This window comes from Paroedura picta, chromosome 11 (genome assembly GCF_049243985.1).
Source record: "Paroedura picta isolate Pp20150507F chromosome 11, Ppicta_v3.0, whole genome shotgun sequence".
NCBI classification, from domain to species: Eukaryota; Metazoa; Chordata; class Lepidosauria; order Squamata; family Gekkonidae; genus Paroedura; species Paroedura picta.
Genome location: NC_135379.1, coordinates 19,723,700 through 19,748,955, shown reverse-complemented (window position 1 = coordinate 19,748,955; position 25,256 = coordinate 19,723,700). Strand labels below are relative to the sequence as shown.

General features: G+C 41.5%; 1 protein-coding gene and 1 long non-coding RNA gene across 7 annotated transcripts in view; one reads left to right on the top strand and one right to left on the bottom strand.

The window, feature by feature from the left end:
• Positions 1-25,256, bottom strand: part of CDK14 (cyclin dependent kinase 14) — a 268,798-nt gene that overhangs the window by 155,647 nt on the left and 87,895 nt on the right. For all 4 annotated transcript variants that reach the window (XM_077302545.1, XM_077302548.1, XM_077302549.1 and 1 more), the window contains one exon: positions 3,479-3,573. In XM_077302545.1, the coding sequence (XP_077158660.1) occupies positions 3,479-3,573 (95 nt within the window). The remainder of the gene's footprint in view (positions 1-3,478; positions 3,574-25,256) is intronic.
• On the top strand, positions 16,947-23,979 carry LOC143820473 (uncharacterized). Of its 3 annotated transcripts, none has more exons than XR_013225363.1 (3): positions 16,947-17,029; positions 19,385-19,522; positions 23,829-23,979. It is a non-coding gene; the product is annotated as an uncharacterized LOC143820473 (long non-coding RNA). The 3 variants fall into 3 exon arrangements; XR_013225362.1 differs by lacking the exon at positions 16,947-17,029 and adding an exon at positions 17,031-17,143; XR_013225361.1 differs by lacking the exon at positions 16,947-17,029 and adding an exon at positions 17,049-17,162.

Here is a 25,256-nt window from a genome sequence, read left to right as displayed (position 1 = left end):
TATTTGGCCAAACTTGAAGTACCTAGTCATAGGAGGGCCTTCACTTTGGTACGCTGTGATGCCTTCTCTTTGGCTGTATTAGAAGGAAGATATAGAAAAATACCCTAAATCGAAAGGAAATGTACCTGTGGCTCTGGACATATAGAAACCCTGGAACATATTCTCCTTCAATGTTGATATTATAATGATATTCGAAGTAGTCTAATTCTTCCACTGTTAGGCAGATTCCCAGGTCGTTCAGGAGAATTTTACATTTCTCTGCTGCTTACAAATATAGATAATGATACAACCTATAGAGTTGCCAAGTTCTGTGTGGCAACGATGAAAATTTGTAATAGAATGGTCTGCTTCAAGTGAACTGGACAGCTGTGTTTATGTACATTATTATTTATGCTATCCTGTATTACTATGTTTTAAGATGTTTTAATTCCTGGTTTTAATGGATGTACATTATTATTTACGCTATCCTGTATTACTATGTTTTAAGATGTTTTAATTCCTGGTTTTAATGGATGTTTTTGCATCATCTTGTGCTAGTCTATGACCGTAATAAAACTAACTGAACTGTACCTCTATACATACACACATTTCTGCTCAAAGATTAAAGTCAATACAGTAACTGACCATACAGTTTTAAATTAAACGGAGACATTACGCTATGCACTCCTTTTTGTGACAACACTGCAGAAGGAATTACTCTTGTTACAAATTTAACTTTCAATTATAAGGCTATTCCCACTTCATTTCTTGCACATAAATATTAAAACCATAATAGAGAGCATGTTGCACATGTTCTCTTTTCATTTGTCATACAGAAGGTCATGAGGTTTCAAGTTTAGTTATTGATAATAGCATATTTGCATAATTATGCAAAATACTGACATTCTCATTAGCATTTAGAGGCCTTCTTATAGCAAGGCAAATTTAAGCCACATGACTTGCCTAAGCCAAGTTCAGGGAGACAACAATCCACCATCTAGTTATGCTGCTTAACTATAATTTAGACTCCTCCCCCCCCGGCCGTTCTTTAATAGCATCTAAGTAACTCTGTTTAAGACTGCAACCAAAATGTTTCAAGTAATACCATTTTTACTTTTTACTAGTTTCCTTACAACAGGCAGATAACCATGTAGGTCAACTGAGGGGCTGCCATTTAATTGTTCACATTTTCACCTCAACAAGGGTGGTAAAACAGGTCCAGAGGGAAAAGAAGGCTAGGTTACATGGAAGGGGAAAGGGCAAGTTCCTCCCCTGCCCATTCTCAATTTGGCTCAGTTTGGTTTTTTCCATCTACTGACCAAGAAGTCAGGTATAAGTAAGATGACCAGGCGTCCAGATAATGGTGGGACACTCACGCCTTTGGTGCAAAAGTCCCATATCCCGCCTGAGTGTTCCTACATCCCACTTCCTTGCTGCCGCCCCCACCGCTTGGGCCAAGCTCCTTCCCAAGGCCTTCATTCCCAGCGCAGGAAAGAGGTGACGGCGGGCGTGAGAAAACGCAAGTATGGCAGCCGGGGAGGGGTTGGTGGAAGGGAGCCAGTCGGCGGCGCCCCCTCTAGAGCAACTTTCCTCCCGTCCTGAACTCCCTTTGTGTCCCCCAGTCAAGACCCGCCGTGTGCCCAGTCTCTCCGCTCCAGCGGCGGCCACTCCTCCCCCAATGAGCTCCGTGCTAGCCAAGCAATCCAATTTGCTGGCGGCGCTGCCTTTCAACCTTTCGCTGGCCGCTCCTGGTCCCCTCGAGGAGCAGACAAGTACCCCCAGCCCCACCGGGACTGCACCTCCAGGAGCGAATGGAGCTCATGGTGCAGCTCCCGCTCTCGGTCTCCCTCCCCGCCTCCTTCCCAGGCCATCTCCATCCGCTGCTGGCATCCTCTGCTGGTTTGGAGGAGTCAGCGGGATCGCAGCCAGGTGCCTGCAGGGCTGGGAAAGCCAAACAACGGGGCTCGCCTTGCAGGCCCCATGTGGAGATCCATGCGGAGTGAGAAGGGTGACAGTGAGCCCAGTTAGAGGGAGGAGGGGGTCTGCCGCCACCGCACATCCCGCTTTACCTCCCTTCAGCTCTGGTCACCTTATGTATAAGGTGGCCATTCCTTACATGCAAAGCTTTTCTATATGGCCCATGCCCATAGGCACGTTCCCCTAACCCACCATATTCAACCATGGCTTCCAGGGCTGTGCCTCTCTAAAGGACAGCAAAACACACTGCCCTCTAAGTACAACTTGATCAAAAGATAGAAGCCAACAAGAAGCATTTACAAGTAACAGATGGATAACTGCATGACAATTTGTTTTTTTCCAGTGCACTAGAAACAATATAGTTCTATATTGTAAAGAGGGCAAATTCCATTAGTATTAAAATGATTAAAAACTCATTTCCTGTAATGTAACCATTCAAAGCTATGGCTTGTCAATGAATACTCGATTTGAAGTTAAGGATGCTGGAATTCTCATTTATTTAGACTTTTAAACAAAGTAATTTAAATATGTTAATGTCTGCTGTATCATGTGTGCAACTGTTCTGCACCACTTATCCTCTAGCCAAATAGCCATATTATTAAAACGTATCATTTATATGTAAATAGGCAAGGTAAATAGGCCTTTCATATGACAAATAGAGCAGCTGAATGGTGCTGGTGCAATGTAAGTCTTAAAACTGAGCCCATTTCGTACAGGAGAACGCATTCATTTTTCATTTAAAACAAATTTATTAAAAACTCATTAAATTTTTATGACTGTGGAGCTTTCCCCAGCAATTCAACAATGTCCATAAAACATCTCCTATCACAAAAGGAAAAAAAAGAAACATTGGCTTATAATAAATTATAATATTCTCAAATTCATCTGTAGAACTGGGAAGGTTAATTATGACTGCACGTTGCACAATACTGCAGCTAAATGTTGGAGCGGTCCTACAGAAATACCATATGTTTGTCTTAGGGTAAATGTAGAATGATTAATTAGGAGTTCAAGCCCAGGATTTCACAAAGCAATTCTCTGAACAAAATTAGATCATTACACTGTGTACTGTGCAAATTGAAGTTTTAATTAATAGCTGAAATGCAAGTCAGAGAGAAAAGCCTACAGAGTATGAATTACATTCACCAGACTTTTTCTGACACTGCTTATTAAAAGACAAGTTAGCCAGGTGCAACTGAAGTCACTTGGGGATATTTTTACCCGCTATGTTGCCTGCTTTCTTCTTATTATTGTTCTTACAGTAACTAACAACCTGAAAAGCTTAAAGGCGACAGCCTATAATCATACCACCAATTAATAGCATTGCTGAAGAATCCATTTTAAATTACAGCAATGACTGTTACTTAAAACTCCCACTATGAAGCTACCATACATACTTTTCAGCCTATCCTCTTGGGTACAAACGCTTATAATGTGAATTATCCAGTTCTTTACTCATTGATCCTGCTTTCAGAGGATCAAAATACAGAATAATATTTTTTAAAAAATGCTATAAACTTACCACAAACTCAAATACCAGTGTCAATGTCTCCTTGGTGTGGATGATATCATGAAGCAGCACAATATTGGCATGTTTTAGGCCTTTGAGAAGAGAAGCTGAAAGACAAAAGGCACAACTTGTGGAAAATGTGGTAAACCAACACCATATTCACTACAAACCTGGATTTCAAGAAGATGTTACATGACATTTTCAGGGATGTTTTGAAGATTGAGCTGCCCAACAACCCGTGTTCACATTCTGCACTGATGCACACACCAGTTCCATTCATTTCACCTGACCCCGTAGAACAGGGGTGGGCAAACTGTGGCCCTCCAGATGCTGGCAGGGGCTCATGGGAATTGTAATCCATGGATATCTGGAGGGCCACATTTTGCCCATCTCTGCCACAGAAGAGCAAAGTTGATGGCGTGACTCTTTATTTCTTTACCCTTAAAGCTATGTGAAACAAGGAATGTTAGAGAAAGGGCAAAAAAATAATAATGCTCTTGGTTATGCTACTGTGCAAACCAAGCCCTCCCAAAGCTCAATGAATGAGTGTGACAAAGACTGAACACATACACAGACCTGATAAAATCAGTTGGTTCTCCTTCCTCCTGTACTAGTATTCCACCCAGAGTTTCAACACTGCAGCATGAGGGATGTTAACAGCAAAAATATTTCCTATTGAAGTTTTAAAAGGTTTTACCCATATTTTATTTTGCTCTGTAATCTATATTTAATGCTCATACCGTAATGCATATTTAATATTCCTAAGATGTGGCACATTTAACCAATGTGACATGACAAGTCATGTGTTGCTAGATGCCAAAATGCCAGTGGTGACATGCCATCTCATGCATACATCAAAGAAAGACTAACATCAGCCATCAGCAGCCATACAGCCCAAATATAATGATGCACAACTTTGTCACATCTAAGCAAGCTTCTCTATTTTCTTTCTTCACATGTTTTTGTTTGCAATCCTGCTGATGAAAAAATAAAATCAATTTGTGTTTTAATACATTTATATGTGATATATATCGGTGCTGGAAAAAGTCTCATGTTAGGACCCTTGGTGGCTGTGGGGGGTGGATATTGGTATCAATTAGTGAACATGAGGCAATTGTTTTCACACTCATAACTTGGGGATGTTTTATTTAAATATAAGAAAAGATTCAACTCACTTGGATATAGAAAAGAAAATACCTGCTTGTAAGGTTAAAGATTAGCTAGTTGTTTGGAGTCCTCCTCAGAGTTATTATTATTACTAGGGCCCAAGCCCATTGCATTCAGGAATACAATGGTGCTGGATTAGGGGGTGGAATGGAAGAACTCTGCAGATGGCATCCCCCACCTCCCAGACCCTGGAAAGGCTGCAGGCAGCTGTTAAGGAACACACTGGCAGGGGCAGCTCTCAAGCGGCAGGGATCTGCAGCCTCCAAGCCTCAAAAGGAAGGAGGAGGCATTGGTCGGGGGTGGGAGATGAAGGTGACTGGGCTGGCCACTGAACAGACAGGCAAGCTGGTTGGAAGAGAAGACACTCAGGGGTGGGACAGCCGCTCTGAGTGGGTGTTAAGTGCTGAGTGGCACTTAAGCCAAGAAACCTGCTCCACCTCCAAGGCCTTACCAGAAAAATTAAGTGGAACAGATTATTAGACTTGTATCTCGCCCCTCACACAATGTCTCAGGGCGGTATAAGGGAAAAATATGTCCCTTGGGTTCTCTAGGATTACTCTCAAATCCTTGATGTGTCAGAATGACCACACCTGCATTTCTGGATTCAAGTCAAGAACAATGATTTCCTACATATAGCTAATGTTATAGCTAATGTGGACTGCATTGGTTTTTCTCTAGAGACAGCCATCACCTTACCTAGCAACAGTTACTCCATATCTGCTGAAAGGAAGATCCACACCTGTCATGAACCAGCCAGCTCCAGCAGAGCAAAGTGATGCAGAAGACTTCTCTGAGGAACAGGCAACCAGTAGACCTGACCCAAGCTGACAGCCAGTAGTAGTAGAAGAAGAGTTGGTTCTTATATGCCACTTTTCTCTACCCGAAGGAGTATCAAAGCAGCTTACATTCACCTTCCCCTTTCTCTCCCCACAACAGACAGTCTGAGAGGTAGGTGAGACAGAGACACCGCAGGAGGAGATCCACAGCCCAGTACCAATACAACAGCTTAGGAGGAAGATAAGGAAAGAACTGCAAGACAGAAGGTGCGGTGCCTGATTGTTAGCATAGGACCAGCTCCATATGAACAATGGGGGTGAGTGTTTGCAGAAGCAGGGCTAATGTAGCTGGTAGGTGCTTAGGGCAATGTTTAAAAGCAGCAAAAAGGGAGTGGCTGTGTGGTAGCAATGCACCTGTCTAACCCTACCCCTCCCTTCATTTTTTTAAATAGGAGGAACATTTGCAACATGCTTTGTTACTGTGAGGCATAGGAAGACATCCTGAGCTGTAATGCTCAGATATAATAGTTCTGTTGTGCCATCCTAAGCAGTGCTCCACTCTTCTGAATCCATTGAAGTCAATGGGCATAGAAGAATGCATCTCTCTTCAGACTTCCAGTACATTTCCAGTCTTGTAACCTGGGCTTATGCCATGGTCCTTTTCTCACATGTGAATCCAGCTATTTTGCTATCTATAGTTCAGGGCTACATCTGCAAAGATATTAGCTAGTTTTAATGCTAACCAGGAAATGTTGTTGGATAGGACATGAAATCAGTTCAAACCTTGGACTGGTCAAAAATCAGTTTAGCTTAACATGAATCTTGGTTAATACTTGTGCCAATGTAAATTATCGATCATAATTAAGTCATTGCTGTAGAGAAAGCCAGATCTTGGTCCTTTATTAGTGAAGAAGAGATTGGGAACGTTACTTCTTAACTATTACTTTCAACGTCAAACGTTAAGATTCTTTTTCCGAAACATAATGTAGAAAGATCTATTTATACCAGAGATCAAAATCTGACCAAAATTAAGAATGAATGGCTCGGGAAACATCACATTCCATTTACACGTACATTATTGCACACAAGTTAAAGTTGTATTTTTACTTTACCAACTGGAAATTGGTGACTTGTCTACCTTTGTCTTTGCGTGTGAATGCAATGTTAGTGTGTATAATACAGACTTAAGAAAAGTCATGCTGTGATCGTTTACTTCACTGCTTTAGTGTCTCCTCAGGCCCTTAGCTACTCTTGCCAACGTTGAAATCTTAAATGGTTATTAAAGTTTAAATAGCACGAGGAGCTCACCACAACGTTAGGATTGTCTGCCAGCTCTCTTATCCCTCTCCCTCAACATCCTCTGCGCTGACTCTGGTCATTTGGAGTCCCCTTATATATTTCACCTTGGACAAATTAAAAAGACTAATGTTTCCAGTATTTTACATTTCATTTCTAAGAGCCATCCCAAATTAATAGATGTTTTCAGCACCTACAGAGTGCTTTAAACCAGTGGTCTCCAAATGGTAGTCTGGGAAGAACTGAACCTATTGCTAGGCCAGGGGGGCTACCCTTATGTAGAAAAAGGAACAGTAGTAGCTGGCAACCGTTAGGTATCTGCTAAAATATTCTATTCCATACTGGATGGATAAATAGGGTTGGGGGCTACACCCTCAAGGGACAGGGCCCCCTCAGGAATGCTCCTCACCTTCTCCTTGAAGGTTTGGCTTTCATTAGAAGGAAGCATTTATTTTTTGTGGAGGCTAGGAAACTAGGAAAAGTGAGCAAGCTGCACACCCCCACGCTTTCTCACCAAGATGAAGAGCTGCTTCCACTTTCTAATATTCTGAGTACTTGCAAAGGTACTGACAAGCAAGAGCCTTATTTCAAAATATAAAACCTTATTTCGTGTTGTTAATATGTAATAAAATTAAATACATTTGCATATATCTGTTCCACTTAATATTCCTGGTAAGGCCTTGGAGAAGGAGCTGGTCTCATAGTTTAAGTGCCACTCAGCACCTAATACCCACTCAAGGCGGCTGTCCTTCCCCTGAGTGCCTCCTCCACCAACCATCTTGCCTGTCTGTCCAGTGGACAGACTTTCATCCTCCACCCCTGACCACCCCCTCCTCCTTCCAATTCCCTCTGAGGCTCAGAGGCTGCAGATCCCTGCCGTGTGGATCTCTTCAGCTCTATCGGAGAGTTTAGCTGCTAGGTTAGATTTTCATGATTCTAACTTTCAAAGAAGTCCTGGTTTTACAAAAAGTCAAACTGTATGATCTACAGAAACCTGAATCTGCATGTAGTCCATGTGCAAAACAACACCTAATATATTGACAATGGTATTATGCTTTCAGTATAGGCATTCTGTGCTTGATTTGAGTCATTATGGGAAGGGAGTGTCAATCTAGGACCTAGAAAACCTAAAGGGAGCCTCCCACGGCGGCGGCAGTGCAGGGGGGGGGCTGCGCACTCTCTTTATGTCCCGCAGCTCTCTTGCCATGGTGAGAGAGCTGCTGGGCTCAAAAGGAGACTCCCATGGCGGCAGCACCACGGGGGGGGGCTGCCCACTCCCTTAAGGGGGGGGCCTTTAAAAGCCCATTCTTAGGAACGTGCTTTGAATCTAGTTAACTATAAACTGAATGGTTTTAATGCAAAATGGAGCGCTTATACTTTCCATGACAGTGTATTAAAAACAGATAAGATTGATGAAGATTCTTGTTTGCCATCTATTAACTCCTCCTTTATCTTTACAGAATTACCCCATTGTCTTCAAATGTTGCATTAATGTTACTGCTAAAATTCAATAACAGGTTCTCTAGTAGAAGACCCATGAAAGACAGTTAACAATGATACTCGCATGTATAAGAAGCAGCTTTTGATACCATCCTACATATGACTTTGCCAGAAATGTGACAAGCCCCACCTCCAAAAAACAGACAACTTCTGTCCATAGCAGCAAGAAGTGGAAAAGTCTACTTGCAGCAGAAGAAACGGGCAAATGTTGTATTTGCACATTGATAGGCTAGCTGGGCTGCAGGAGAAAGAGGGAAAATCTCAGGGTTGAATCCGTTCAGCTATCCTTTTTGGGTGACTAAAGAGGATGTCTGCCTTTCTTCTCGAGAACAGAAAAGCTGGTCAGACCCAACCCGCTGTATCTAATAGCAACAATTCAGGGATAAATATAAACTAGTGTATTTCTTTCTGTTTCACCAGCACTGCAAACTGGAAGAAAGGATGAAAAGAATGAAACCCCCTTAATTTTTCTCTCCCCACCCACCTCACAGCAAATGCCAAATGGGTGCAATTGTTGTCAAACTATCCAGATCCCCCAGAAGTCTGAAATACAGGTAAATGAATAAATATAAAGAATACGCTTTGGGTTCTTTTATATCAATCTTTGGACAAGTTTCGCTTGGACTTTTTTCCTGCATGTTCGGAGAACAGAAAAGTTGACATACAGCGGGTGCAGAAAGCATCTCAGAGAGTTCTGAAGGAGCAAGCCCATTTTGACTACTAATGAGCTGCAGCTTTAGCCCAGCGGTGTATCAGATTTATCTGCTGCTGCTAGCACTGAAACAAGATTTCTCCCCCATCTACAGATCCCACGGATGCTTAATGAAGACAGAAAACGAGAAAGTGCATGCTGCATAAAAGCCACATTAATGAATACAATACCTCTAGCATTTGACTGACAAAGCGCTAACAGTAAGGCTAACTGGACACGGCCTTTTTGTCCTCCCAGCAAATGTAAAGATAAACAGATGGCTCCACTATAATTCAATTCCCCAATGCGTTTTGAGCAACCATCCTAGCATGTGATGCAAGAGTCTAAAATTAGGATATATGCTCATATTGTTTGACTGGATGTGTATTTGTTAAGTAAGAGACTTTCTAGTTTGTTCCTCTTGTGTCAGACAACTTCAGCAGTTAGGCTTTTAAAAAGTGTGCGTGTGTGTTTGTGTTTGTGTGGAGGGGTGATGATAGACTTGTGTAAATTCTCAGCCCCAAACAAAACACTTGCAATAGGGTGGTTTTAATAGTTATGTGATAGCCAAGTTAGCTAAAGCTTCTACAATTGATGACTTTTTGCAACATGGGCACCAATCAATCAACAAGGACTGATTTAACAGGTCATTTCTGTCATTGAATAAAGACTATATTTATTCTGCTTTTCATGTTAATATGCCTTATAAAGAGTGAATACTAGGGACTACACTGCAAGACAACTTCACAACAAAAACATTTCTATAAAATTTATACTAGAATTTAATTCATAGACGTACTGCATATGCATCCTATTAATAGTATTAATCTAAACTTGCAGAAACAGGAGAATGCCACCATACATTAAGCCTTCAGTCCTATGCACACTCACCCACAGTAAGTCCTGTTGAACCTATGAATACTTATGAGTAGACTTGTGTGAGATGGGACTGGCAATCAAGAAACAGAAAACCTAAAGCAACATAGATAGGTACAGTGTACCTAGCTTCATTATTTCACAAATATTTTCCTTTATGGTTGAATTAAGCCCTACCAAAACAATCATATGCAAAAATGTTTCATTTATTTTTAGTTTCATTTTGTGATAGTTAACTGCAGTAGCGATCCCCAACCTGTGGGCCGCAGACCACATGTGGTCCTTCGACTAATTGGAGGTGGGCCCCGAAGGACGCCTTCTCCCCCCCCCCAGCCCTTTACTTCATCCCCCCCGGCCCTTTACAACACACTTCGGGTGTCATTGTCTCCCATCTCTCCCAGATGGGACTATCTCGTTGCAGAGAAACAAGCTCAGGGTTCCCATTGATTTGTCATTGTCATGAGTTAAAATTTCCATGAAAATAAAATGTTCCTTATGTTCATTGTTGTGGCATGTCTGTATCTTATTTTGAAGGGATGTTTAAACATTACCATAGCGATCAGAGAGCGTTAGGGCAGTGGCTGAGAGCAGAGGAGTAAACTACCCCCCCCCCCCCCGGGCCTCAGTAAAAGGCGTTGAGTGGTCCCCGGTGATAAAAAGGTTGGGGACCACTGAACTGCAGGGTCGTTCAACAAAATCAGAGTCCAGTAGCAGTTTGTTTGTTTGAAGAATTTATTGCCAAATTTAAAATCAAATATAGAAAACAATTTCCACTCCCTCACCCTATCAACATCTTCAGAATTCTTAAAATTCTCAGAAGCGTGGGCAGTCTGATCTCCTCTCATCAGCTCTTTTAATTGGCACTTAGGTTCTTTTTGCATCCTATGCCTCATGGAGCATATTCAGAGCTGATTAGGCATTTGGCATGGAGGAGGGTCCTTTTGATTACACATATTTTTCTGCTTATCTGAAGACTCCCTTCCCCCGAAATATGTAGAAACCCCTTCCTAGTCTGTGGGTGGTCTGGTTTTGCTGCTTTTGAGATTATCATAGGAGCTAGTCACTTATTTACTATGAGGGTGATTTTTTAAAAAAAGAACCCGTGTAAATGCTGGGACACAGGAATTCAATGGCCTCAAGTCAACAACATTAATATATAATCTTAGTATTTCCTGATAACTTCCTAAACATTTCTTAGACTAACTTTTGAGCTTCTTTATTACATCATTGAATTTACACAGCAGAAGGAAACCCTGTGAGAAGGAAGACAGATCAGTTTGAGAGAAAGACAGACCTGTCAGAAAGATAGATCACAAAACACAGTTTTTGAGAACAATTTAAAAATGTATGCACTGATTTCCAGTGACAAGCAAAATAAAAAGTTCCAAGAGTCTATTAATTTTGACATAATGTGTGTATGTTTGACTGGCAGGCTGAAAAGCTTTTTGAAATAAAACATTTCACAGAAAAAGTACAGTTGAATATTTAATAACTTTCCAAGACTTCTCACGCAGATGGATTTTCTAAAGGTCTTTTGTCTAGTTAGTGAAGATTTATTCATTTATACCTGGATTTTCTGTAATTATGTTAAAAAATAAGGGAAGAGGTCTTTCCCCCCGAGTCAACCTAAGACCGATAAACTTTCTCCCTTTTGTGAGTTCCTTGCCTCGTCTTGCCAATCTCATTGATCTGATCTTGATTTTTCTATTCTTCATTAACACAGACTGTAGCTCATGCATTTCCAACAACTCTGCATTTTATATGAAATATATACTTCTTGAATGATGTGCTGTTCAGAAATACATACCTTGTTTACATTCAGGTGTTCCAAGGAAACACATTTGCAACACAAGGACTATGTCTATCCCAACATTTAAAAAAAGCAAAATTCACAATGAATTTTGTTCCATGTATCCTTTTAGAGTTGAAGGAAAACTTCTGAAATATAACCCAAATGGCCCCTTAATTTAAGATAAAGTACCCAGAGGGGGGAATTTTGGTCTGCCAGTTGCAAATACATTGAAAGGGGGAGGAAATATATCCTGGAGTGTAGAGGTGGTGGGGAAAGGTTAATTAATACCTTTCCTGCTTCACCATTACAAATGAACCCCTTTCTGAAGCTGTTTTTCTTTAGTAGTCATGGAAGTTTTGTTATAAACTTTTACAGGTAATGTATTCTAGCATTAATCTTCTAACACATTATAAGGTTTTCGTCTTTTTCCACAATTTGTTTTTAAATCCTACAAAGAGAAAAGCTGGGTTTTTTTATAACCCACTTTTCACTACCCAAAGGAGGCCCAAAGCTTACAAGCCCCTTTCCCTTCCTCTCCTCACAACAGATACCCTGTGAGGTAGCTGAGAAAGCTCTAAGAAAACTGCTCTGCTAGAAAAGCTCTTAGAGGACTGGTCACCTAGCTGGCTGCATGTGGAGCAATAGGGAATCAATCTGGTTCTCCAGAATAGAGTCCTCTGCTCTTCTACTCCTACACTACATTTCCCCTCAATGATGAACTGGAACGCTCCAAAATTGAGTGATTGGGTGGAAATTCCTCCCCTTCCCACTTACTGGAAAGGTGTCCTGGGACTCAATTTTTTTTAAAAAAATTCTGGGGCCAGCTTTTTCTGCAGTGCTGTTTGAACCACGCCATAGGAGAACCTAAGCAAGTCCCAGGTCGGGCTAGCTTTTTAAAAAATTGAGATTTTCCTTCTCAGGTCTATTGGATCTGAAACAATTGAGGATTTCTGAAAAATCCCAGAGCCAAAGCCATACTAATATTGGGATCTGGGATTTTTAAGAAATACCACATTTCCGGTCCAGTAGACCCAAACTGAAAAATGCTGGAAGGCACATCTTGTGATTTCTGTTTCATGCCCTTATCAGTTGACCAAAAGCAGCGGAGCTTAGAGCTGAAAGCAAACAGGATGTCCTTTCGGCCAGGGGTAGTCAACCTGTGGTCCGCCAGATGTTCATGAACTACAATTCCCATGAGCCCCTGCCAGTGTTCGCTGGCAGGGGCTCATGGGAATAGTAGTCCATGGACATCTGGCGGACCACAGGTTGACTACCCTTGCTTTCAGCTACTAGCCTCCATCCTATGATGCCAAGTGGAAAAGTGGTGTGCCCAATCACTTTCTCTACACAGAGAGAGAGGACTCAGATTCTCCCTCTTCCTTGCTTGAAAAGTCACAACCCTAATGTTCCTTGGAAGTCCCCGAATATGCTCTATGACTTTGTTTTCTTTTTTAAAAACCTAAATTAATTTTGTAAGAGACATCTGTTTTGGTACAAGTTAACAGAAACAAGCTTGAGAGGCACAGAAATAAGTCAGAAACCAGAATTTCAGCTGCAGAGCATTACACCTGCAGATGTTGTTAGTTATGACAATTTATATTATTCTACTCTGAACATCTTTTAATTTACATTTGTTTTACTTATTTTGACTACAAAGTAGGTTATGGGAGCAAGCTGTCACTAATTATTTGATGGCAGCATAGGCATGTTACATTTTCTTAATAACATTTCTGCTTCTAGGAGACTAATGAGAGCTCATGCTTTTAAAGCCTTTAGCCTATACTTACAATTAACTGGAAGAAAAGGCTTCATGACGCACACGAAAAAAAGCATACCAGAGCATTTCCTGTGGCTGATTGCATTGCATTCTGATCTATTTATCAAGAAGCATTCCAACATATTTATCAAGGTGCTTCCATTATCCTTCGAAATCTGAGTTGACCTGATGCTTCTGTAAATATTGGCTAATATAATCCACTCAATTCATCAAGTTCTGCTAGCGCCATAGTTAGAAGGTGACAGCATACAGATTCATACTATCCTAAAGTTGTTCTGCAACGGCCTGAACAAAACATAATTTGAGACTAGATTTACCTCTGTATTCAGGGTTTCTCAGCTGAGGTTTCGTGAAACCTTGGGGTTTCTCAATGGCCTGAGAAGGGTTTTGCCAACTGGGTAGGTGATAATTAAAAATAATTTTTAATTTGAAAAATTATTGAGTAATATGACCATTGAAGGTAGAAAGGGGAGGGGCCCTGGTAATAAAAATCCTTGCTGGCTGAAGTTTGTTGCACATGGTAGTGACTGGAGTTTAGAGAGATTACTCTCCTTTTAAATTAACTGGGGGGATTCCTGCCCCAGCCCTGTTCCCAGTGGGCAGCTTCTGACAGGGACGATAGAGCATGATGTCACATTTGGCTAGAGTGTCTGGGTCACTTCTGGTGACATATGACTTCCAGGGAGTGGAAGGAGAAGTGGCCAGCTGACATAACTTCTGGAGTTTCTTAAAGCCTGAAGAATGTTTCAGATGTTTCTCAACCATAAAAAGGTTGAGAAAAGCTGGTATAGTTTGAATTGTCTTCTGACACCCTCTTTGTAAACCAGTATTAACTGTCTGAACATGATTGTACCAAAACAACAGATTTGTTATGACAAAGTGTCACAATATGTAGCTTGGGTACCGGTGTTAGAAAGCACAGCTGACTTATGTTGACCCTGTAGTGCAGGGGTAGTCAAACTGCGGCCCTCCAGATGTCCATGGACTTCAATTCCCAGGAGCCCCTGCCAGCATTCGCTGGCAGGGGCTCCTGGGAATTGTAGTCCATGGACATCTGGAGGGCCACAGTTTGATTACCCCTGCTGTAGTGTTTGCAAGATAAGAGACAAACAGAGTTGGTTGACCATTGCCTGCCTCTGCATAGCAACTTTGAACTTCCTTGGTAAATGGTACTATCCAGGGCTGATCCTGCTTGGCTTCTGAGTTCTGACAAGATCAGATTAGCCTGGGCAATCCATGTCAGGGTCTATGTGTAGAGGGGCTAATTTATTTTTTCTGTTAAATACCAATGAGGATTGGTATGCTTGGGCAAAACTGCTCATATTTTCCCATTAAGTTAGCATACTGTAGAAAAATATAATTAAATTCCAGGCTGCAATATCACCCTTCCCTATAGGTTGGTGATGCTCTGTGTTAATATCACACGGGGTTTTTTAAAGTCAAAAAGCAACTACATTTATGTTGCCCTCTTCCATACAATAACACATGGGCTGTAATGAAGAACTCAGCATGAACCACATGGGCTCCTCGCTTCTTTTTATCAATGTTAAGAAAGTCATTTCCATTTAATTCAGTGTTGCCCCTAACACTTCGATGTCAAAGTAAAGTTTGTAAAAGCAAACTAGCAAGTTGAACTGAAACAAGAGCACAAATTTAAAAACCAACATTTTGTTTTGGTGGAGAGGGGAAAACCTCATAAAATATTTGTGCTCTAGATGTGTCTATTAGTAAGGTTTGTTGTTGCTGCTGCTGTCGAGGCACAGCTGACCTATGGTGACCCCACTGGGTGTTCAAGGCAAGAGATGGTGGCTGGCCTCCATGTCAGGACCCTGGGAGTCCTTGGTGGTCTCCCAGCCAAGCACTGAACAGGACCAACCCTCAGTCTATTAACTTTCAAGATCTGACACAATCAGGGCTAGCCTGTCCTATCCAGGTCAGGGCATTAGTAAGGTCCATTAAGCAAAAAAAAAAATCTACTTGATTGAAAAATAACCTGGAATTATTGATGTCAGACTTTTTTGCCTCCTTAAACTTTCCTTACACTTTATTTGTAGCTGTGCTTTAATTCCACACTAACAAAGTTGATTCGGGAGACAACATGCCTGCACAGCTGTGTGGGGGAGTATACAAAGAGAGAGAAGGAGAAAGGGGTTATGTTTTGGCCTCCCTATGTAGTACCATAAATGCACCAGTTTATGAGTCTGTATTTCTAAAATGCTACTTTTGTATTGGAACAAGAGATGTTTGCAGAGCTAAATAAGAGCCTCACAAGGGTCCCAACCTTTTCAATGACTTGTTTGATTTCTTTCGAAGTACAATTCAAAACAAATGGCAAAACAATGCAGGCATTCGTTTTAGGGTTCTCTTGGGAAAAGGGCAGGCAGGTAAAAAAAAGCAAAAATAAAAATGCACCATTGTCCCTGGCTTTGCAGGCCGAGCTGACAATAAGACATCACATAGGATATAAACAGCCTTAATAGGATAAGAAAATTAATCATGTTTTAAAGGTTCTTGTTCAGAACATAGCAAATGCCTTGGTTTTACCTTTTTTTAAAAAGAGAGAGAAAACTAATTTGCTCTAAGCAACAGAGATGGCTTGTTTATGAAGGTCCCCTTCCTGGGGAGAGGGGGAGTCCACAGGAGGCCGTTGGGGGATGGGAAGTATCCAGTTCCACCATTGGCAAACCTGTATTACATTACCAAAGCAGGGCATTTTGCACAGCATCTAAACGGCCCCAGCCAACAATTCAACACACTAATTATAAGGTCCTTTTTTAGCTATACAAAAATTATCTTTTTTCCCTCCTTTTAGTTCAGAGCCTTACTATCAGATAATTTTTTTCATTATGTCACCAAGCAAAAGTAATGAAAGATATTACTGAAAGATCTTTCAGCAAAAATGTCATGTTTTTTTTCTTTTTAATAAGAGACCAAGGAAGAATCCAAACACTGTCCTCAAAAGCCATCTCTCACCTTTTCACTGCACATCCTCTTATCTGGAGCAAATCAAAGCAAGAGAGCTTTGAAAGCCGATTGTTTTCTTCAGAGGGAAGATAATTTAACCCTTGTAAGGTCACAACACATTAGAAACACAGCAACAAGTACTTTAGAATTTAAGATTTGGGGAAAAGACGCTTCTCTAATGGTATAAGCTGGCATCAAAACAGCCCCTTGGAAACAGGTCAAGAATTGAGTGCTCAATTACAGGAAGCAATTTAGCTATATATCATGTTTAGATTAATCTAATTTATTGAGTTCTTCCAGAGACGCTATGATATACTGCTGTATTTGTTTTTGCAATGTGACTGTGTCTGTTCCATTATGTTAGGAACCAATTTCCCTAAATATGCTCTATTATTATTTTCTTCTAAAAAACATAAATTGATTTTGTAGGACACCTATGTTTTGCTACAAATTAATAGAAACAAACGTGAGAAAACATGTTTTGAAATTTTAATGTTTTATGATGTTTAATGTAGAAGGGCTATCTCCCACCACCAAGGGCAAAGGAAAATAATTAGTATTTCCTTCCTTGATGGCTATCTACAGATGAACAGTGGGGCCAGTCATATTGTAGGGAAGGGCTTCAGCACTATGGGAAACAAGTACCGGCAGTTGGGATTGTTCAACATTTTACAGTTGGTTACCTCACTTTTAAAAAATCTAAACAGACAAGACACATGAAACTGTAAGAAGCGTACTAGCTGACATAAAAACTGTCAACAGAACAGAGATGTCAAGGTTCAAACTGTGTATTAATGGTGGCAGATTTGTTTGTTTACCCCTGTATCAGGAGCTGTGGGTATGATTTCAAGTACAAAGTGGGTATGAGTCAGAAAAGCTGAAGCTTTTCATCTCCCAAGGCCTCCTTGTATTCAGTCACCCAAACTTCCCTCCAAGTTTCAGTACCAGAAGTGAGGTCAGCTGGGAAAGCGGCTGCAGGGAAGCTCCATGCAGAATGGTGTAGGTTCACCTCTCGTCATCCACACTGACAATTTGCTCTTAGAACTTGGTCCCCCATCAAGCTTTATATATGAATAGGGAACGTCAACATTTAGAGAAACCTGTCATTTGAGCTTAAGACTATGGCGTTAAGGAAAGGCTGGCTGGCATTTGGAGCAGGCTGGAGCAGAGGCTTGGAGTTCCCTAGTCAAGTTTGAAAATCCTGACATGTGAATAGTCAACAGAAACACCACACAAGGAAACCTTAATTACACTTGAGCTCACTTGAGAATTGCTTGTAGCTACAATTCAGCAGCTTAACCATTACAGGGTGCTTTATGACATGCAAACCAAAAATCAGCAGTTATAACATGGTGCTCATGGGCACCTGGCTTCTACTTGATTCCTCCCCAGAACCAAGAGGCTTTCTTCCATCTCATTGCATCACCAGGTGCCTCCGAAGACTTCAAGAAGCACCACACTGCAGGGAGCCCCCTTCAACAATGCTTGGCTTGAAACCTCACAACACTTTGTAACTGCCCCAGATAGCAGGCCCTGCCATGAAATCCCTTTCTCCAGTTCCCAAAGGTGGCTGCAGGCACAACTAGGTTGAAGATCCCTTAAATAGATCATAGCCATATTGTTTTTAAGTTCCTCTCGGAAACAATTCAAGAAAATTTAGCCTAGGTTTAAATTTGGTTAGGCGACCCTAGACTTGAGGTATTAGGCTACATTTAAAGATGTTTCTTGAATCAAGATTATGTTTAAAGAACGAATACACCTGAGAAAATTTTAGATGTTATGGAATTAAAGACATTGAAGCTTCCTAGACACAGGAGTTGTTTGAAATCTGGTCCCGTCACCTGATTTGTTAGAATGTAATTCCTAATTCATTTCCAACTTGATGTTTCTAAAGATTGACCCTCCTAAATTCAATGCAGACTGGAATCTATAATATGCACCGCCACAATTCCAGGTTGAGGCAAGATGTCTGTCTGTTTTTTGTTAAACTGCAACAAATGCCTGTGAGTGTTAAAATGTCACTCAAAAGCTCCACTGACCTAGTAAATCCTTGTTCTCCATGCTAAATTACTACTGATCCAAAATTTATTCCGCAACTGCATGTATTAGTGCCACAGCAGCTTATAGAAGTCATGGGAACAACATTATTTGATGTTCTGTTTGGAGGTAAAGAGAAAACCAATACAGATCACAGACCTGGGCTAATCCTAAGGAGCTGTGCATAAATGCACTCAGACGAGCTGTGCAAAGTCGAGATTTGTCTTATTTCCACTCTAAGCAATGAAAGAGGAACAATTTAGCTCAGACATGGAAGAAGAAGAAGACGAGTTGGTTCTTATATTCCGCTTTTCTCTACCTGAAGGAGGCTCAAAGCGGCTTACAGTCGCCTCCCCTTTCCTCTCCCCACAACAGACACCCTGTGAGGTGGGTGAGGCTGAGAGAGCCCTGATATCACTGCTCGGTCAGAACAGCTTTATCAGTGCCATGGCGAGCCCAAGGTCACCCAGCTGGCTGCATGTGGGGGAGTGCAGAATCAAATCCGACATGCCAGATTAGAAGTCCGCACTCCTAACCACTACACCAAACTCGCTCCACGAATCACCAACAGAGCATCCCTGGAAAAGGGTGTTTTTGTTGTTGTTGTTTTTTGTAGAAGCATAGAGAATATTCTGTTACTTCATTACAGAATATTATCATTATGCATCAAGCCCCTAATACCTATAACTTAAGAAACAGTTCCTGGGTCCCCTCACTGTCACTATCTAAATATTAAGTTAGGGAATGGGTCGACTTGTTTCCAGTTCCAAGGTGCAAGGTTGAACTAAGATAAGCCCAGACTTGTCTTCACAAGATGAAACCTGCCGTGCTCTGTACCTGATACAATGGACTCTTTCCTCAAGCAGCACTGGCTTCATTCTACACAGAAAGGTCGATAAAGGTGCATGCTGCCTTTGTGCCAGTGCGTTCAATGTGTTTACAGTTCAAACTAATACCCACAATACAATATGAACAACACAAAAGGAAGATAGCAGAGAAGGACAAGAATATTTATTTACTTCCTTTATTCCTTGCCTTTCAGAAATGGTGTCTCAGGCCCAAGGTCACCCAAGAAACCCCAGTAACTCTGTCTACATGGAATGGTGACTGTGTGAGATGGCTACATTCCTTACCCAAGGGAGAAAAAGGAAGCTTGGCTTTCAGCATACTTAACCTGGAGGTGTCTACTGAAGTCAATAGAACCTTTTATTTAAAACCTGGATTTGGAAAAAGTTCTGCTGGCCAAAAGACTTACTTTAGTGAAGCATGATTTTATGGACTTTGCTTCCTGCTGCAGTCCAAAGTGCCTCCTGAAATGGTGCTGCTGGGGGGTGGAGTCTGAGGTCTACAATGGTAATGCTAGGTGGGACTAGGCTTTATGAAAAAAGGAGAGACTGACCGATTACACATGGAGAGGAAAGGTCGGGCTGGTGGTGACATGGAAACAGGGCTAATCCCCACTTATGCATGACATTGCCGCCAGCCCGACTCCCTACAGCCATGGTCCACTTTAGGGACTCTGACGGCCTGCAGTAAGAGAATGCAGAATTTTCAGCATCCCCTTTTTCTCCATGGCCGACCATTGGTGGCCAGGCCCGTGCACACAGTCCTCCCTGTTCTATGGTGGCCAGGGAGGGACCAAGAATGTCCCACTTGGATCTGCAGCGTTTCACAGCACCGTGGGGTTGAATAGAGTTTTGTTTTGCTATTTTGCATGAAAGTGGGATTGCCGCCCTCAAACCCCCCCCCCCATACAACAGAACTTTCAGTTGCAGCTGTGTTCCCCAAGAGGACATATTTTGGCATGTAGCTAGTCATGACGCACCAGCTTACAATGCCACAATGCATCCCCCATGGGGACACAAGAAATGGCAGAGCATGCTGCTCCGCTGCAATGCTCCGGTGGCAGCCCAGCGTGGTTGCTGCGATGTATAATAGGCCACTGAAGAACAACAGCATCCTAAAGATTGGCTTTCACTGGTATCTTCACACCAAGATCCTTTAAACTGAACAGGTAATCAATAAAAAGGTCAGTTCTGAAAGCACTGCCATAATTCCCATTCCTACTGACTTTGATGTCTAGAAAGTACAGTGACAAAGAGCAAAGTGCAAATAATTAACATTGGAGGAGCCTGACATGATCACAACAAAGGCTAAATTCACAAAACAAGCACTGCTCCTTGCCATATTAGCATCCTCCGCTTCACCCCCTCGCACAGAGAACACGATTTAAAGCTTCCTTGGTATGGAAGCCTGCCATCAAACTTCAGTTTGCTATGATGTCTGAATTAGGGCATCTGGGCACACTTGAAATGGTTTCCTCTTCACAAACTGGGATCTAATTTGGACATAACAGGAAACTAGAGTTTAAATTAATTCTTCCAAGACCAGGAAGCTTTTGCTTATGTTCTCTGTGCAAGCAGAATGCTCAAACATGACAACAAGCTGCATTCATGTGCAAACACACAAGTAAAATATCTGTAAGTCTCCATTACCTTTATGGATCTATCTCTATATGGGTACAGATATACTATGCATACCCAATATCGATTTATGGACAACATTATACAGAACAATGGCTTCCAGTCACTGAACAGGAGTACGCTTAAACCCAACTGCACAAACAATTAAAGGCTCCAATACTTCATTACAAAATCTCTATCCAAGTCAGCCTTGCATATGATTTATAGCGTCTCTAGGGTAATAAAATTACATGGCTATTAATTTTTATTATGGTAACAATGACAGTAAAGACCAATATCTAATTTCAAATGTAACTCCTTTCATATTGATTGTAAAACCTGACAGCAATAGCTTTCCAGAAGGAAAGCAAAAAACATGGCTTCAATTTATCTTGAACTAAAATAATTGTGTTGTGTAAGAATGCAACATTACACAGAATGCTTCAAGCAAACAGAACAGGAAAGCACCCCTGTGGCAATATTGCTTACAAATGCAGAAATCAAGGCACCAAGTTTCCTTGACTCAGGCTTCCCTTCTGATTTTTTGGGGAATCAAACAGAGGCATTTCTCACAAATATGGGAATTGAATGAAGCATTTACCACTGATAACATTAGACAGTGAAAGAGGTCAATCTTTGGATTATGCAAACTGCATCATGGATATTCAATGGCTTCACACTTACAGACTGGAATCTCCAGGCAGAAAAAGCATTTTTTATTTGAAGTTCTAAAGAATGGTTCAAAGTGCACAAATCATTTGCATCTATAACCAATTTTGGATTCTGATCCATAACTCCGAACTGCTGCAGTCCTGACCTCTTTGACTTCTTTAGTCTCATGGTGGTTAATGCTGTGTGCAGACCAATGCTGGTCAAACTGGTATCAATGAGGTGCCAGCTCACATTTCAGCCAGCCTAAAACTACAGAAATATGTATGTTTCTCAATATGGAACTTTATGCCCTTTGGTAAACTCAAAAGTTGAAGCCTTCTTTCAGAAGTATTCTGTGAACTGTTTGACTGTTTCAGAGATTAGGCCAGAAAAATATGGGATTTTTTTATTAGTAGTATATTGTATTCCATTTTAAAAGGATTTTTATAGCATTGTTATTCACCCTAAGCCTTCTCCCAGTACAAGGTCATCTACACAAGCAAGGAGAAAAATCATTTCTGTAAAAATTCACATAAAACTGTTTCTTATGGGAATAAATGCAATAATGTTTTATTTAAAAAGTGATGTACATACAACTTATGCCCACAAATACAATTAAGATGATGTAAACAAGTTTAATACTAATATAGTATAAATAAAGGCAATTGTAAAATTAATTAAAAGGCTATGAACTGAATTATCAATTATTTACAAGGAATATATTCCAATGTTAATCAGGTAAAGATGGCAGGAAAACTGGGTTAGAATGATTCTTAATTGAAGCAAAGCACCATTCTCCCAGGGTAATCCGCAAGTATTGGGGAGGACATTTAGAACTCGGAAAGAAAAAATGGTAAATGTTTGAAATTTCAGGCAGCTCCCCACCACCACCTTCTTACAACAGCTACTGATAACAACTAGAGAGGGTTTGTATTGTTAATCTTGCCTTGAAGATAAAATCTTAGCTCAAACATTTTTCTCCCAGGCTTTTAAGAAGAGGCTCACAGAAAATAAGCATCAAACAGGACTATCCATTTCCTGCTTGGGGCAACAACACAACAATAAAAAAATATTCCTCCATTCATGGGACTATGAGCTTCCAGAAAGCACATGCTGGAACAGCAGTGATGATAAGGAAGAAACAAAATTTCCCAATCAATGCCCACCAGGTTAAAAGACTGGAAGCTTTTTGAGCATCTGCTTCGCCCTTGTTGACATATTAATTATACACAGTTAAAGTTGCCTCACCTATAGTACTGTATAAATGCCTTTTTTAAAGTTTTGGGCTTGAGAGAATTCAGCAGTAATGCTGCTAACCTGGTGTGTGCTAGTGCAGCGGTCCCCAACCCCCAGTCCGGGGACCGGTACTGGTCCTTGGATCAGTCAGTATTCCTGCCTATCCTAATGGATGAACTACTTTGACAAAATGTGTGCATTTTTGATAATCCAGTTTTAGTATACGTGCTGCTGAAGCGAGCACAACACCTTTGATACTCATCATTAACAGAACTTTGAATCCCCATGTTCACTTCAAAATGTTGATTATTATTAATAAAAATTCGTCATGGCTTAGGACACCACACACTTTCAGAAGCATTTCTCCTCATATTTTCCCCTAATATAAGGTGACCAGATTTTAACATTGGTAAAGCGGGACACCAGGTGTGTGTGTGTGGGGGGGGATTCTTGATTAAAATTTGGTCTATATGGAGCAACAAAAATTTTCATAGAACACATAGAATGCAAAAATAGTATTGTAATATATATATTTCTTAATTTCAACATAAGTACAATTTGCCAGGTGCCCCCAGATGTCCCTCCAAAAGTGGGACAATCTGGTCACCTTACCCTAATATAATATAGCCTGGTCCATCAAAGTTTTTAAAGAATTCCATCTTGTAAGCAGAAGACATTCTTGCAACAGCACCTGCTCAATGGCATGGTCCTTCTCAGCGGTATCAAAGAGGCTCTTGTATTATTCGGTCTTTCAGAGCCTTAGCAGATCAGAATTATATCGACACCCATTCTTATAAAACACACCAATCTATGTTCAAAAGCCATTTTTAATTATATTCTGGTGTGGTTTTGTTGTGCTCACTATGATTTTAGTGGACACTGGAACCCACCTTGTGAAGAAGGCCAAGTTAGGAGTGCTGTAAATAAATATGTGATCAAGGTGACTCATGCAAGAGTAACTGATTGTGTGTGTGTATCACATTTTTAAAAAGAAACTTCAAAACAGGAACGAACTAACTCATCTACCTTAAACAAAAGACCTTACCCTATTCCATACGGTCAATTTCTCCAGCTACTTATCCAAAACGACTCCTAAAAAGCATTAGAAGTAACACTGTCCTGCGTTGTTTTTGGAAGGTCAACAATAAAGATGCTGTTCTTACTTCCTCTGAATAACCACTCCACAAGACTGGCACTGCGACCAAGAAGACACAGGCTCAGGAACTTATTTGGCACATGTGGGATGGGAAGTGCATACAGTGAGAGACAGCCCTTCGGATACACGGTCCCCAAGTCTGGGGAAGGCACTGGCAAACCACCCCGTATTGAGTCTGCCATGAAAACGCTAGAGGGCGTCACCCCAAGGGTCAGACATGACTCGGTGCTTGCACAGGGGATACCTTTACCTTTACCTTTACCTTTAAGTCATGAATAGCTTTAAACAAGCTACTTGTTACACATTAACTTACATTTTGCTATTTTGTGTGCTTTATGCCATCCTACTACATTTGTCTGTATTTGTTTTTACTTCAAAGGCCAAGTTCTTTAATAATAAATTTAATTTTGCTTTGTAATTACAAACCTGTGTGTCTGAATCTCTTAAAGATTAAGATACTATTGTTCAGGCTAACAGGATTCTTTTTCTAGGAAGATTAAACATGCCTAATGAACAACTGGAATGATGGTAATGGAAAGGAAATCTTTGTCCTAAGGGAGGAGACTGTAGCATTTAAACACAATCTCCATCCACATCAGCAATGATGACTAATGATACCCTGCTTGTATAAGCCCAGATATGAAATGGACATGACCTCATTCAAAAGCCATGCAACACTACAGTCAAAATATGCAGCACAAACCCTTCCCCATAATAGTGCCCAGCAATCCAGAAAAAGAGTATGCCAAGGCACATGTGCAACAGAATGCTCAGAAGCAGGAGTTCCCCCTGCATTCAATTAATCCACAAATTGGTGATGGCAGATATTCAGCAACAGCCCTACGTGCCTATATATGCCTACAGAATGCAAGCCGTACATATTATATTTCTTCAAGATGGATGCCTTTAACCCCGCCATCCCCTTGCTATAATGGAGCAGAGTCTGCAATGGAATGTTTAGGAAGCTGCACGGAAAGTCCCTGAACCCGAGTGCTACAGCAATGCAGATCAGCATGGAAACATTTCAAGGTGGGCTGCAGAACCAGCTGCAGTCATTACCTAGCCCAAGCAGAGCAACTTATTTTAGCATCTGAAGCAAATTCCTCTCAAAGGCACGGGCCAGAATGCCCGCGCTGGCGGAAGGAGCCGGCACTGTGCGTAATCGCCAGCGCCAAGCTTGTCGGCCCGTCCAGCCCTGACCCTACAGTGTCCCTGTAGGGACACCGCGCACTCCTGCGGGCTTCGCGGAGCCCCGGAGCTGGCAGGGGTGACCTCCTGCCCCCATCTGGGCTTCCGGAGGAGGCCTGCCCCCGCACTCCCTCCCCGGGCCGTCCAAACCTCCCCCCGCTCCCGCCGCGCCGGCTTACCTTCTGGCCCTGGTGTTCAGCGTGCGCACTTTGCTAGGGCAG